This window comes from Leptodactylus fuscus, chromosome 5 (genome assembly GCF_031893055.1).
Source record: "Leptodactylus fuscus isolate aLepFus1 chromosome 5, aLepFus1.hap2, whole genome shotgun sequence".
NCBI lineage: Eukaryota > Metazoa > Chordata > Amphibia > Anura > Leptodactylidae > Leptodactylus > Leptodactylus fuscus.
The window spans coordinates 29,120,930-29,133,391 of record NC_134269.1 but is presented as its reverse complement, the minus strand read 5'-3'; the positions used below and the strand labels follow the sequence as shown (position 1 = coordinate 29,133,391).

Below are 12,462 nucleotides of genomic sequence, written 5' to 3'. Positions count from 1 at the left end.
ATTTGGGGCACCCGTGAGCTCATTTGTATACTGGATCAGATTTTTGTCCTGTGCCATATTAGCTCTGTCTTGACAATGGTACTGCCAACTCAGTTCATCTTCAGCATCACTACACAACCTGAAACAAAGACTCCACCACAGTTTTGGATTAATTGACCACAGCAGCCATTTTATTGATAAAAGAAACAAAATAAATGAAACCAAAAATACCAGCATTCCCCAACATAAAGTAGAGTACCCTGTATGTTTTCCTAACCGATGACGGAGGTCCTCGAGGCCCCAAAGCCCATGTATATGTCCCTATTATTAGCACCGGCAACGTTACCCCCAGCCGTTCCACACCAGCTTGGGGGCACCAACTCAAAGCGCCTTGGTGCTTGTTCAAATCCTTTGGCCAAACCCTTTTAGAACTTTTCCTGACCCTACCATGGGGCCCTTCCCCACCAAGAGCATTCCCAGATATCTACCCACCTTGAGGACAGCCACGGCCAAGGCCACTGTGATAAGCAGCCACCTCCTAACCCAACCATCCCTACCAACTATCGTAACTAAAAGGGCGGGTGGGCAGGGGCTTGGTTCCTTCAGGAATCCTGTGAGGAATGGCGGGAAGATTCCCGCCTTCTGCTTAAATACCCCCTATACCCCTCCCACTCCTTCACCACTTTCCCTCACATAAGTCACCGCCAGATAACAGGCACATTTTAACCCCTGCTGTGCCAACACCTTCTCCTCGTGTCATCCCCTGTCATGCAGGCCTCCCCTCAGCATCTTCGCTGCTCGTCCGGCCTTTCTCATATTGTTGTCCTCTATAAAGGACAGGTCATCAATATGCAACTCCCCGAAAACCACTTCAACCTTAGGACGATTGCAATCTGTGTACAGCGCTGCAGAATATGTTGCCACTACAAGAGCAAGGGGGTAAATAAAATGACTGACCTACCTTCTGCACACTTTGTTTTAACTATAGCTTATAAGTTCCTAGGTAACACGAGACACATTCAGGTTTCATCTATAGCAGTGGTGTCCAACCTGTGACAGACAAGTCGTAGCAAAACTACATCATCACCGGCGTGTAATCTGTAGGTGGTTGTAAGTTTTAATATGTCCAGAGAAAACATCGTAGACATCTCAGGTTCTCTAACAAGCAAAAAACTAAATGAACTGTGGTAAAATAGGAGAGGGATAATGCTAAATCTGCAGACTCAGCATGATGCTATAGGTAGGGCAATAAAAACCGAAAGGGGATCATTCTAAAGTAACCAACATTTAGGGGGGTCCAAAGACTGTGTCATTTAAAGAAAAAACAGCTTGTCGCACATCTGAATGGACGGCTCGCGGTGGAGGAACTGGCCAGACAGGAAGGCCAGTTTGTGGGCATATTGGCAAGGGGCTGGCACTCTGATGGTACCCGGCCAGTTCCAATACATGTGGCACAGCTTGAAAGTCAACCTGAAAAGAAAACAGGAAAAACAAATATTAAATGGAGACATATTCATTTCAGATCAAATATATAATAAAAGAAAGGCAAAGTCACAACCAAAGCGACAGCCAGAGATAGGACGTCTTGTCAAAAGTGATCAAATGTTACTAAAAACCTATCAGGCCAAGCTTAAAGCACTTGGAGTCTACTAGAAGAGCTGATCTGTGCGGGGTCCGAGTGTCTGACCCCCAATAGATCAAATATGGATGACCTATCCTGTGAATAAGTCATTAGTATGAAAAATCTGTTTTAGTCCAAAAAACCACTTTAAGAAAAAAAGGCTATCCTGAGGTTGGCGCCCCCTTGTTCCTCAGCATCTTTTTTTCACCATGTAGTTGGGAGGCCAAACCTCACAGACTCTTCATAAATGTCTGACCGCTATGGTCAGTCAGTCATTAAAAATCTATTGAATGATTCCTATGTAAGTAAATATGTAACAAACTATCCATCTAATTAATTATACTAATAATTTTCTAATTAAAAATAATTAGTCAATTTCTTTTGAAGCTTGCGTCAGAATGTGTCTCTCCAACTCCAGCCAAAATTGGTCCCAACTCCACAGGCCTTTATTTCACTATATCTGGACTGCCCCTTTAAGGCAGGATATAATCTCTCTGTACAACATGCCTTACACTCAGTCAGCCTCATGGACACTGCGCTCTCCTGGTTCTCCTCTTATCTCTCAGACCGCACTTTCAGTGTATCATTTGCGGGGTCTGTTTCCTCCCCTCTTTCCCTTGCTGTTGGGGTTCCTCAGGGCTCGGTCCTAGGCCCCCTGCTCTTTTCTCTCTACACAGCCCCCATTGGACAAACCATCCCCAGATTTGGCTTCAGGTACCATCTTTATGCTGATGACACCCAATTATACACATCTTCCCATGACATCACCCCTGCACTCATACAGAACATCAGTGACTGTCTCTCTGCTGTCTCTAATATCATGTCCTCGGTCTATCTGAAACTAAATCTCTCTAAGACTGAACTACTACTGTTTCCACCATCTAATAGATTTGTCCCTGATATATCCATTGCAGTCTCAGGCCTTACTATAACTCCTAGGCAGCAGGCCCGCTGCCTCGGGGTCATATTTGACGCAGACCTTTCCTTCACCCCTCATATTGAATCACTCGCACATTCATGTCACCTCCACCTCAAAAACATCTCCAGAATACGCCCTTTCCTTACCAGAGATACACTAAAGACACTTATTGTCTCTCTGATTCATTCTCGCCTTGACTACTGTAACTCCTTACTAATCGGTCTTCCCCTCACTAAACTCTCCCCTCTACAATCTATTCTGAATGCAGCGGCCAGGCTCATCTATCAGGCTAGACGCTACAGCGATGCCTCTGGTCTGTGCCAGTCACTACATTGGCTGCCTATTCATTATAGAATAAAATATAAAGTTATCACCCTCATCCACAAGGCTCTCCATAATGCCGCACCCCCATACATTTCCTCCCTCATCTCTGTCTATCGCCAAACCCGTGCTCTCCGCTCACTCAATGACCTAACACTTACATCCTCTATTATCAGAACCTCCCACGCTCGTATACAAGACTTCTCCCGAGCTGCACCACTTCTCTGGAATGCTCTACCCCGGACAATCAGATTAACTCCCAATTTCTACAGCTTCAAACGCAAACTAAAGACACATCTTATCAGACAGGACTATCACAATTTCTAATGTAAACCCTTCCGTACTATAATTAGAATCCCCAAAATTTAACCCTCCTCTGTCCCCACTCCCACATTACCCCGCATGATATGATGTCTTTTCAGGCTAACTTTATATGTCCAAGCTCCATCCACATGTTACAGGACACCACTAGTGATGGCTCATAAAGTTTTGTTTGTGTAATGAGAGTAACCTCTACTACAAAAGTGTCTGACCTCTGTATAAGCAATACCGCCCCTGCTACCTCTTGTGTCACCCCCTCTACCTCATAGATTGTAAGCTCTTGCGAGCAGGGCCCTCAGTCCCATTGTGTGAATTGACGTTCTTTGTTATGTATCTGTCTGTATTTGAACCCTACAAATTGTACAGCGCTGCGGAATATGTTGGCGCTATATAAATAAAATGTATTATTATTATTATTACCTCTGTAAATGATCAGGGCTAAGGTTGGCGGTGTTCAAGACACATACGTAGTGAGTGGGAATGCCACAGCCCTGTCTTGCATGGTGAGAGAGCAAGAAGAAATCCACCCTATAGAATAAGACATAACCCTGTAAATACGTCTATTAGGACAAGTGTGGTGTAAGGTGTAACGCACATGGTAGAGCGGCTCACCAGTCACGGGAGGTGACAGTATGGTCCAACACTGTCCCTGCTGCCGGAGTTACAAATTTCCCAGTATGAGAAGAGTAGAGATTGGTGCTAACTCTCTTCTGCACCACAATCACTACCATGCGGGGCGAATAGTTCTCAAATGTACTGAAGCAAGTCTGGAGCTGCGGGATCTCATAATTCTGCACTACGTTCAGCTGACTGTCTGACACGCCATCTCGGTACACGACGATCTTCTCCGGCAGCATGTGGTTCACCTACATGGAAAAAAGAATACTAATGTGCTGATATAAAAATCCAACCAACAAGGAAAATTGTTCTACTTTTCTATGCCATTTACTTAAAGGGATTCTATCATTAGAATCCCTTGTTTCAGTACTACCACATAGGAATAGTCTTAAGAAAGGTTCTGTCTGAAGACTCTCCAGCCCTTCTTCTTCTACGGGCAAAGCCGACTGCATGTCTTGTCAGCCATTTTTCTGTGGCCGCTACATGAGCGTACTGTGCATGCTCAATACACTTGTGTAGTTCTACGGAGTACAGAGCACACTGAGCATGCTCAATAGCCCTGTACCGGCATCAATTACGCATTGGATGCCGGTACAGAGATACTGAGCATGCTCCATATGCTCTATACTCTGTAGAACTACATGATTCTACTGCGCATGCGCAGGACGTTCATGTAGTGGCCACTGAAAAATGGCCGACAAAACACGCGCAGTCGGCTCTGCCCTGTGCTGTCTGGAGACTCATTTGCATATGGAGAAACCCAGGAATATCACTGGAACGGCAGCGCGGAGGAGAATTTGAAAGGTAGGGGAAGAATAGCCTTTACTAAGGCTATTCCGACATGGTATTACTAAAAAAGGGATTCTAATCCTTAAAGGAGGTCACTACAACCAATGTTAAACCTAAGGACAGTGACCGGCCTAATGAAGTGCTAGTAGACTGGGGGGGTCCTCATTGCTAGACAAAAAGCAAGCACATTAATAATCTTTCACAGTAAAACCTAGTAACATCCATTGCTCACCTCATGGAATTTCTGCAAGGCCCCCACTAGGCAAAGCTTTAGCCCATCCATGATTTCCTGATGGGGAAGCTGGAAGACAACATGCGAGTACCAGCGGGTCAAGCAGCTGCAAGGAGATCACAAGCGCTTGTGTTATTCTCTTTCATCACATTGTTATATGGTTGTCTTCTGGTCAAGAAGAAATAAAGCAACACCCTATACTGGCGGGATACTGCAGTGATATCATTAATGGCTTCAGAAGTCACCTGCTATACAAGTGTCACAGCTGAAGCCATTGATCTGCCATAGCAGTCGTGTGTATGACGTACACGATATCAGTGCAGGATCGGAGACGGTGACCAAAGTAACCACAGAAACCAAAGTGGCTGCACTGAAATCAGTGGGGGGTTTAATGGATGGGCAGAGCTTATTCAGGGCTTATGGCATTTCCTGTTTGTAGCCCCTTTAATATGTTACTCAGGTCTTTCTATTTAGTTCTGAATAAGCAGGGTAACAGCTTAAAGGCATTTTGAGGGATTTGTTAGGATAGATGGGGCCAACAACCAGCCCCCCGCACTGATCTGTTGTTCAGGACTTCTGTCGGGTCTGGTACTACACAGAATACTTAGCCAGAAGCAGATGACTGCATATTATATAGTAGCCATATGGCATTACTGCAGGTCAACCACTATATAACATATGAAGCCCGCTGCTTCCAGCTCCATAGCTTTAGTCCCAGAAAACCCCTTTTAAAGGGATCACATGGAAAATTTTAGTGCTGGTTGAAGCTGTCCTTTAACATTAAACTAAAAATTTCAACACCATATAAAGCCATAGCAAGCATTAAATGTGCAGATACTCACTGGTTCATGCTGGCCACAAATCCAGTCACTGACCGCAATCTACGACTAGGGTCATGGTAAACATCAATTCCAATGACCATCAAGTGTTTCTAGGTGGAGAAGACAAATAACAAATATAACAAGGGGCAACATGGTGGCTCAGTGGTTAGCACTGTAGCCTTGTAGAGCTGGAGTCTTGTGATCGAATCCCGCCAGGAACAACATCTGCAAGGAGTTTGTATGTTCTCTCTGTGTTTGCGTGGATTTCCTCCCATTCTACAAAGACATACTGATAGGGAAAAATGTACATTGTGATCCCTATATGGGGCTCACAATCTACAAAAAAATAGAGGTTGCAGGGCCCACAGTGAACCCTGCAACCTCTATAAAAAATAAATAATTAAGTATAACATGAAAATGAGGACGTTGCATTGTGGTGGATTTATGTCTGATGGTCCTTATACAGCTTCATTTACCTCATCTACAATACTCAGCAGTGCAATGGTTATTTTACATGGAGATGTTCATCCTAAAGTCACCTATTTCTCATACACAGTCCAGTCATATTAATGTGACCACCTCCTACTTTTGACGTCACTGTTAAATAACCAATTGCAGAAGTCACGTGTCATCAGCCATCTGGGTGCACTCATCATTTTGGAAGGCACGATGGATCAACACAAGCATGCATCTATCCTGCTCCACATTCAGGGATTCTGTTCCCCATTCCACTTGAAAAATGCAGGACTTCTCTCTCCACATTTTTCGGGCGGAAACCAGACGGACCTCATTAAAGTCTATGGGGTCTGTGAGTAACTGCTTTTTAAGCGGACTGGGTTTCCGTTTTTTGACTCCACTTGGGAAGAAAGGAAACCCAAACGCTAATGTGAACCTAATATAAACATCTCCATAGGCTTTACAGGCCGTAGCCTTTCTCTTAACACACAAAGACAATGGTCCATTCCTTATCAGCCTGCAAGTCACTCACCAATGGGATGTCTACGCCCCACAGCTCACCCCCTAGTTTGCAGTTTATCTGCAATAGAATTTTTTGGGCAATGCTCCGCAGTTTCCGTGGATTAGAGATGGTTCTGGAGTTCACAACCTGTTAAATGAAAAGTATACAAAAATAAGAAGAGGGAAATATGGTGTGTATAGAGTAAGCTAGAAAAGAAGTGGTTGTGCCATGCCACCGCTACCATTAGTGGCCACAGGTACGGGCTATTAGAAATTGACCCCGGCAGCGGCTACTGTATGGAAATGTAGTATTATAAATGCAGAACTGTCCATATGGATGTGCTAGATATGTCCAAGCACGACCACCCTCCCCTCTGATATCCATGTGACCTAATATGTAAGTGTTACTCTCCAAATATAAACCCCAAATAACTCAAAATTTCTCCAGAGCTTCTCACTTTATAACAAAAACACAATAATTTTTATTTTGAGCATAAACATCAAAAATGGAATTCACAAAGGCACATAATAAGGTGTTGATCCTGCGCCGCAACCAACCCGCAGACGAAGTCGCGGGCACACGCTAGTCATAAATAATTCCATCAATACATTAGTTCATATATAGGGAATGTACAAGGTTATCATAAATGTGCATGCAGAAACATATAACACAAAGTAAAAATGTGCTTTAGTACAAAGATACATGGATGAAACGTGATATTCTAGAATCTCACATCTGATATAAGGTTAGTCTATGAGGGGTCTATAAAGCGCATGAGCCGTGTATCAAAAGTAAAGTGCACAATAGTTATACGGAAAGCCACATAGACTTGGCAGTAAATAGAGATATATAATATTATGTATTGGCCGGGTAGTGGCAATAACAATGTGAGTAATAGCTGCAAGTCAATTAATGTACTATACTGTATACTACAAGCCAAGACACGTGTATACCGTATATACTCGAGTATAAGCTGACCCGAGTATAAGCCGAGGCCCCTAATTTTACCACAAAAAACTGGGAAAACTTATTGACTCGAGTATAAGCCTAGGGGGGAAATGCAGCAGCTGCTGGAAAATTTCAAAAATTAAAATGGTCGGAGTTTTTGGGTGCAGTAGTTGCTGGGTGCTGGGGAGGGGGTGTTTTGGTTGTCTGTCTGCCCCTTCCCTGAGCTTGAGGACTGTTTTTAATTCCCCCACTTGGAATTCAGTCTGGCTGAATATAGGGGATCTGCAGTGCTCCTATTAACCCCTTCCAGACAGAACAGGAGCACTGCAGATCCCCTATATTCAGTAGACCGGGCACTGTCAGACACAGGGATACCTAATGTGTATGTGTCTCACAGTCATTTTCTACTTTTGTATGTATTCTAGGGAAAGGAGGGATTTAGAACTTTTATTTTTTTTTAAATCTTCTTTTTTATTTTTGCACTATTTTACGGGAGATTCTATACATTGATATTGTGGTTGGTCATAGACCCCACCCCCCCTCCTAAAAAAAATAATTTTTAATTTTTTTGCTGACTCGAGTATAAGCCGAGGGGGGGGAGGGGGTTCCAGCACAAACACTGGGCTGAAAAATTCGGCTTATACTCGAGTGTATACGGTAGTTACATAGATACAGCGCTTTGTCAGGGCATACATCAAAAGTGAACTCAACAGTGAGACTGATAAGAAATGAGATACCACAAGCACACATATCACATAAAAGACATGGTAGGTAGACAAAGGTACACAGAGTAAATCTAAGTTAGGATCATGGCCTCCACCTACGTACGTTTCGCCCTGGCTTCTCCAACCCCATGAGGATGCAGGAGAGAAAGGTACGTAGGGGCTGTTTTTGGTAGGAGTGCTATTTGGTTACCTGATACCAGTATATGTTCCTGGAAATAGGGAAAACATAGGAGATTGTTTCTTCTTTTTATTATCAGCAGAAAACGGATAGGACTCCATATATGAAGGCTTACACAGTCATAGAACAGACTGCCCAGGTACCCTATAACAGTACATTGGCTCGATGGCAGAGTCAGGACCCTGGGCTGAAATTCAACCAAGGTAAACATCTGCCTGGAGTCTGTGCACTCCCCCCGTGTTTGTGTGAATATTTGGACATGTTCGAAACAGACTGCGGGGATCATTTGGAATTTACACTGTGAACCCCAATGGGAAGAGTGACGGATGCGAGTGATGCTAATGATTTGTACAGCGCTGTGTTGTATGCTGGTGCTATATAGATACAATAACAACTTGCCGCTCTAGGACTAGTTCTGAATTCACTGCAATGCTATGATGAGAAGTGAGAAATCTCTTCCTACTACAATACACCGCAGCAGAAAAGGGAGAGATGGTTAAAGGTTTACAATAAGTATTACTGAGTATGCAAATGTCATCAGTAAGGTGTGCAGCGATTCTTATGTACAGATCTTCCCGATTCCTTAAGGCCAACCTGTATTGTCTGAATGAACTTGTTTCCAAACAACATGTAGTGATGGTAAAACAAAGAAATATGTGGTGTGACAGGACTAGGGGTGTCACAGGCGCTGGTGCAATGGCCTCACCTAGGGTGCATTGTACTGTTTGGCAGCAAGATTGCAGTAATGAAATGACACATATCATGTCCTAACACGGGGCTAGCCATATCCCAAACTAATGGGAATGTATCCCATATTCTGTGTTCCCTGCTGCCGGCATATACAGAGCACTGATGACTGATATAATAGTAACAGCCCATTATCAGTGTCCTCAATAGGTCTCTATTTCAAGTGATCTGTATATACCATGTGATGTCATTACTGCCATCATGGTGTTTCTCAGTAACTGCCCAAGTGGGGCAATACAAGTGCTGTGCTCATGTGTGTTTTATGAGGGGAACAATTACCTTAGTTCCTTGTCGCAGTACACTATCCTGCAGATGGCGCTATGTGGGGTGCTATTAAAAGGGCTAGTTCACACGTGGGCAAAGGGGAGTTTTTTGACAGCGGATTTCGCTTCAAAATCAGCCCCTTTAGGGCTAGTTCACACGTGGGCAAAGGGGAGTTTTTTGACAGCGGATTTCGCTTCAAAATCAGCCCCTTTACAATGGAGCCCTATGTGAACAGCTAGCTTTTTTTTTCCGCTAGCTTTTTTTTCCACTAGCTTTTTTTTTCTGCTAGTTATTTTTCAGCTAGCAGAAAAAAGAAGCGTTTTTTTTTAGCCCATTCACTTCTATGGGAGGGGAAAACAGCCTGGCTTTTTTTGGAAGCGGTTTTTACAAAAAAAAGCTCCAAAAAAAGCCTGGCAATGTCAAAAAAAAGCTTCCTAATTAGGAAGCGGTTTTTTTCAGGACCAAAATAAGCCAGGAGGTTTTTACGTGTGAACTAGCCCTTACAATGGAGCCCTATGTGAACAGCTAGCTTTTTTTTTTCCGCTAGCTTTTTTTTTCCACTAGCTTTTTTTTTCTGCTAGTTATTTTTCAGCTAGCAGAAAAAAGAAGCGACATGACCTTTCTTCAGGCGTTTTCCGCCTGAAGAAAGCAATAGAAGTGAATGGGAGGCAAAAACAGCGCAGGTTTTTTTCAGCGCGGTTTTTTGCAAAAAACCGCTAGCTGTTTTTTGCAAAAAACCGCACGGAAAAAACCGCTAGCGGTTTTTTTTAGCCCATTCACTTCTATGGGAGGGGAAAACAGCCTGGCTTTTTTGGGAAGCGGTTTTTACAAAAAAAAGCTCCAAAAAAAGCCTGGCAATGTAAAAAAAAAGCTTCCTAATTAGGAAGCGGTTTTTTTCAGGACCAAAATAAGCCAGGAGGTTTTTACGTGTGAACTAGCCCAAAAACAGCAAGGAAATGTTTAAGCTTCTAGCACAAGAGCCATGCCATCAGCCTGATCTAGGGGAAGGCAATGACCCCATGAGACTGATGCCAATTGTCCCATGTCAGGTGATAAAATTTCTTCCCGACTGATCTGGCCGTCAGTATAAAACCCTGGATCAACTTATGTTTACCAAAATCTAAAACCTGTAGTATTATTACTGCTTTCACCAATGTATGGGTGTGCAGGATCTTGTATAATACAGAGACGCTGTGTCTGGTGTCACCTCAGACAGACATATCTCGGGTATTAGAAAACTTAAAAATGTCCATTTTGTGCCATTATCATCTTTCATAGGAATCCAAGATCATAGGTTTACCGGTAAAATTTCCAGAGATATCACCAGCTGAAAACCCAGTCGGGATTTACATATTTACTATGGCTTAAAATGCCTGCAATATAACACGATATGGCTTTTTTGCTTCTGTCAAGTTGAGATCTTAACTCAAATTTCGAAAACAGGAAATCTGTAAGTAGCACAAGGCAGGAATGTAGAAGGATCCTTACCTGAGATGGGACAGGGGTCTGTACACAGCACATCTTCTTTATGGCACCATACAGGTCATCCCTGGTCCCAGATATTATGCAGACAATAAGCTGCACCTTGGCCTGTCAACAACAAAGACGTGATCACGGGGGGGTGATAACTTTACAATGTGTTATACTATATGGATCTTCAAAAAGCTGACCTGCACAAGTAAAATCAATTCAACAAGATGATGTTTTTTAAAAAATTATTTCCTTTTCATTTTAAGCATCGGCAGCCCCTCCTGTACTTGCCTATCCGGGTGCAGGATTGTCCACTGCAGTCTTGTCTTTTACCAAATGCTGCACTAGTAGCACTGAGCATCAAACTCAACTCTGCTACACCAATGGCACCACCCAACTATACCAGCGGCTCAGCTCTGCTTCCATTTTCCATTGTGGGCTCCACAGGAGAGAAAATGGAGGAGGAAGACCACCTCATATTCTGTAGTGTGACCCTACCCGAATAAGAGGGAGCATCTACCCAGTAATGTGTTATCCGATTTCTACCAGCACATAGATACATCCATTGTGTTCTGATGTTATGAGTTGAAGCCAATTCTAAAGGCTCAATATACACATAAGAAAAGCCAGCCAAACTTACTTATTTCGGAGGAACAGGCAGACTGTCCTAGGTGTATGGGGACCCTCCCCACAACAGGTAATGTCAGGAAAAGTAGGATTGGATATACTGAATTTTATCATACCTGATTCCTTGTTCCCCACCACAATCCTTACCCTACTCTTCCCACTACAAACATAAGTATACCTGGCTGAGTGTGCATGTGCTGTCAGGAAGAAGCCAGGGACTTTATTAAGGACCCAATGCTATCGTCTATGGGGCCATCTTACTAGTGAGTGTAAGCTCTGCTGGTCTAAGTCTTCTCCGCATTCTTCCTAAGGTGCTGAGCGGCATCAGACGCCACATTCCTCTATGACAAGTCTCTACAAGCTCCACGCTGTCATACTATGACTCCACAGCAGCACAAGAGAGCAAAAGATGACAAAATAATGTCAGCAACGTGCTGGAAGACGACATAACGCTGCCGAGGAATGGATCTGAGCCGAAAGAGACGTAAAGAGGAAAGTGATGTGACAAGGGGAGCGAGCAGGGGACGAGGTGGAGCAGAGCGGTCTGTCTGCCCACAAACAGAGCTGGTGACTTTGTTTTCTAGTTATTACACTAAAAAACCCTTGCGGAGAGATCATTGCACGTGGAGGATATTTAACCCCTTCCTGCACACTGGTTCGCCTCTACCTGTTTTCCACAGTACATAAATCCAATACGGTACCTGGTACTTTTTTGGTACCTCCTCTGACCAGGTGCCAAGTGATACAAAGTGGTACTATAAGGTGATGTGTCCAAATAGTGACCGGTCAGAGAGAATCAGCAATGTTATGATCCGAGGGGGCTAGGATAACCGAAAACAAGTAGCTATCGATAAATAGCAATGCATAGCTATGGCCTTAAAGTGGAAAGTAATAGAAGCAGATAGAGCAAAGACCAGATCATGA

The 12,462-nt window shown here is 43.6% G+C and overlaps 1 protein-coding gene across 1 annotated transcript in view; it reads right to left on the bottom strand.

Moving 5' to 3' along the window:
• Positions 1-1,277: 1,277 nt before the first annotated feature.
• Positions 1,278-12,462, bottom strand: part of LOC142204466 (piwi-like protein 2) — a 64,977-nt gene continuing 53,792 nt past the window's right edge. The window contains exons 17-23 of the mRNA XM_075275778.1: positions 10,930-11,031; positions 6,610-6,726; positions 5,643-5,731; positions 4,801-4,906; positions 3,774-4,027; positions 3,582-3,689; positions 1,278-1,449 (exon numbers count right to left, since the gene is read on the bottom strand). Of these exons, the coding sequence (XP_075131879.1) occupies positions 1,293-1,449; positions 3,582-3,689; positions 3,774-4,027; positions 4,801-4,906; positions 5,643-5,731; positions 6,610-6,726; positions 10,930-11,031 (933 nt within the window). The 3' untranslated portion in view covers positions 1,278-1,292. The remainder of the gene's footprint in view (positions 1,450-3,581; positions 3,690-3,773; positions 4,028-4,800; positions 4,907-5,642; positions 5,732-6,609; positions 6,727-10,929; positions 11,032-12,462) is intronic.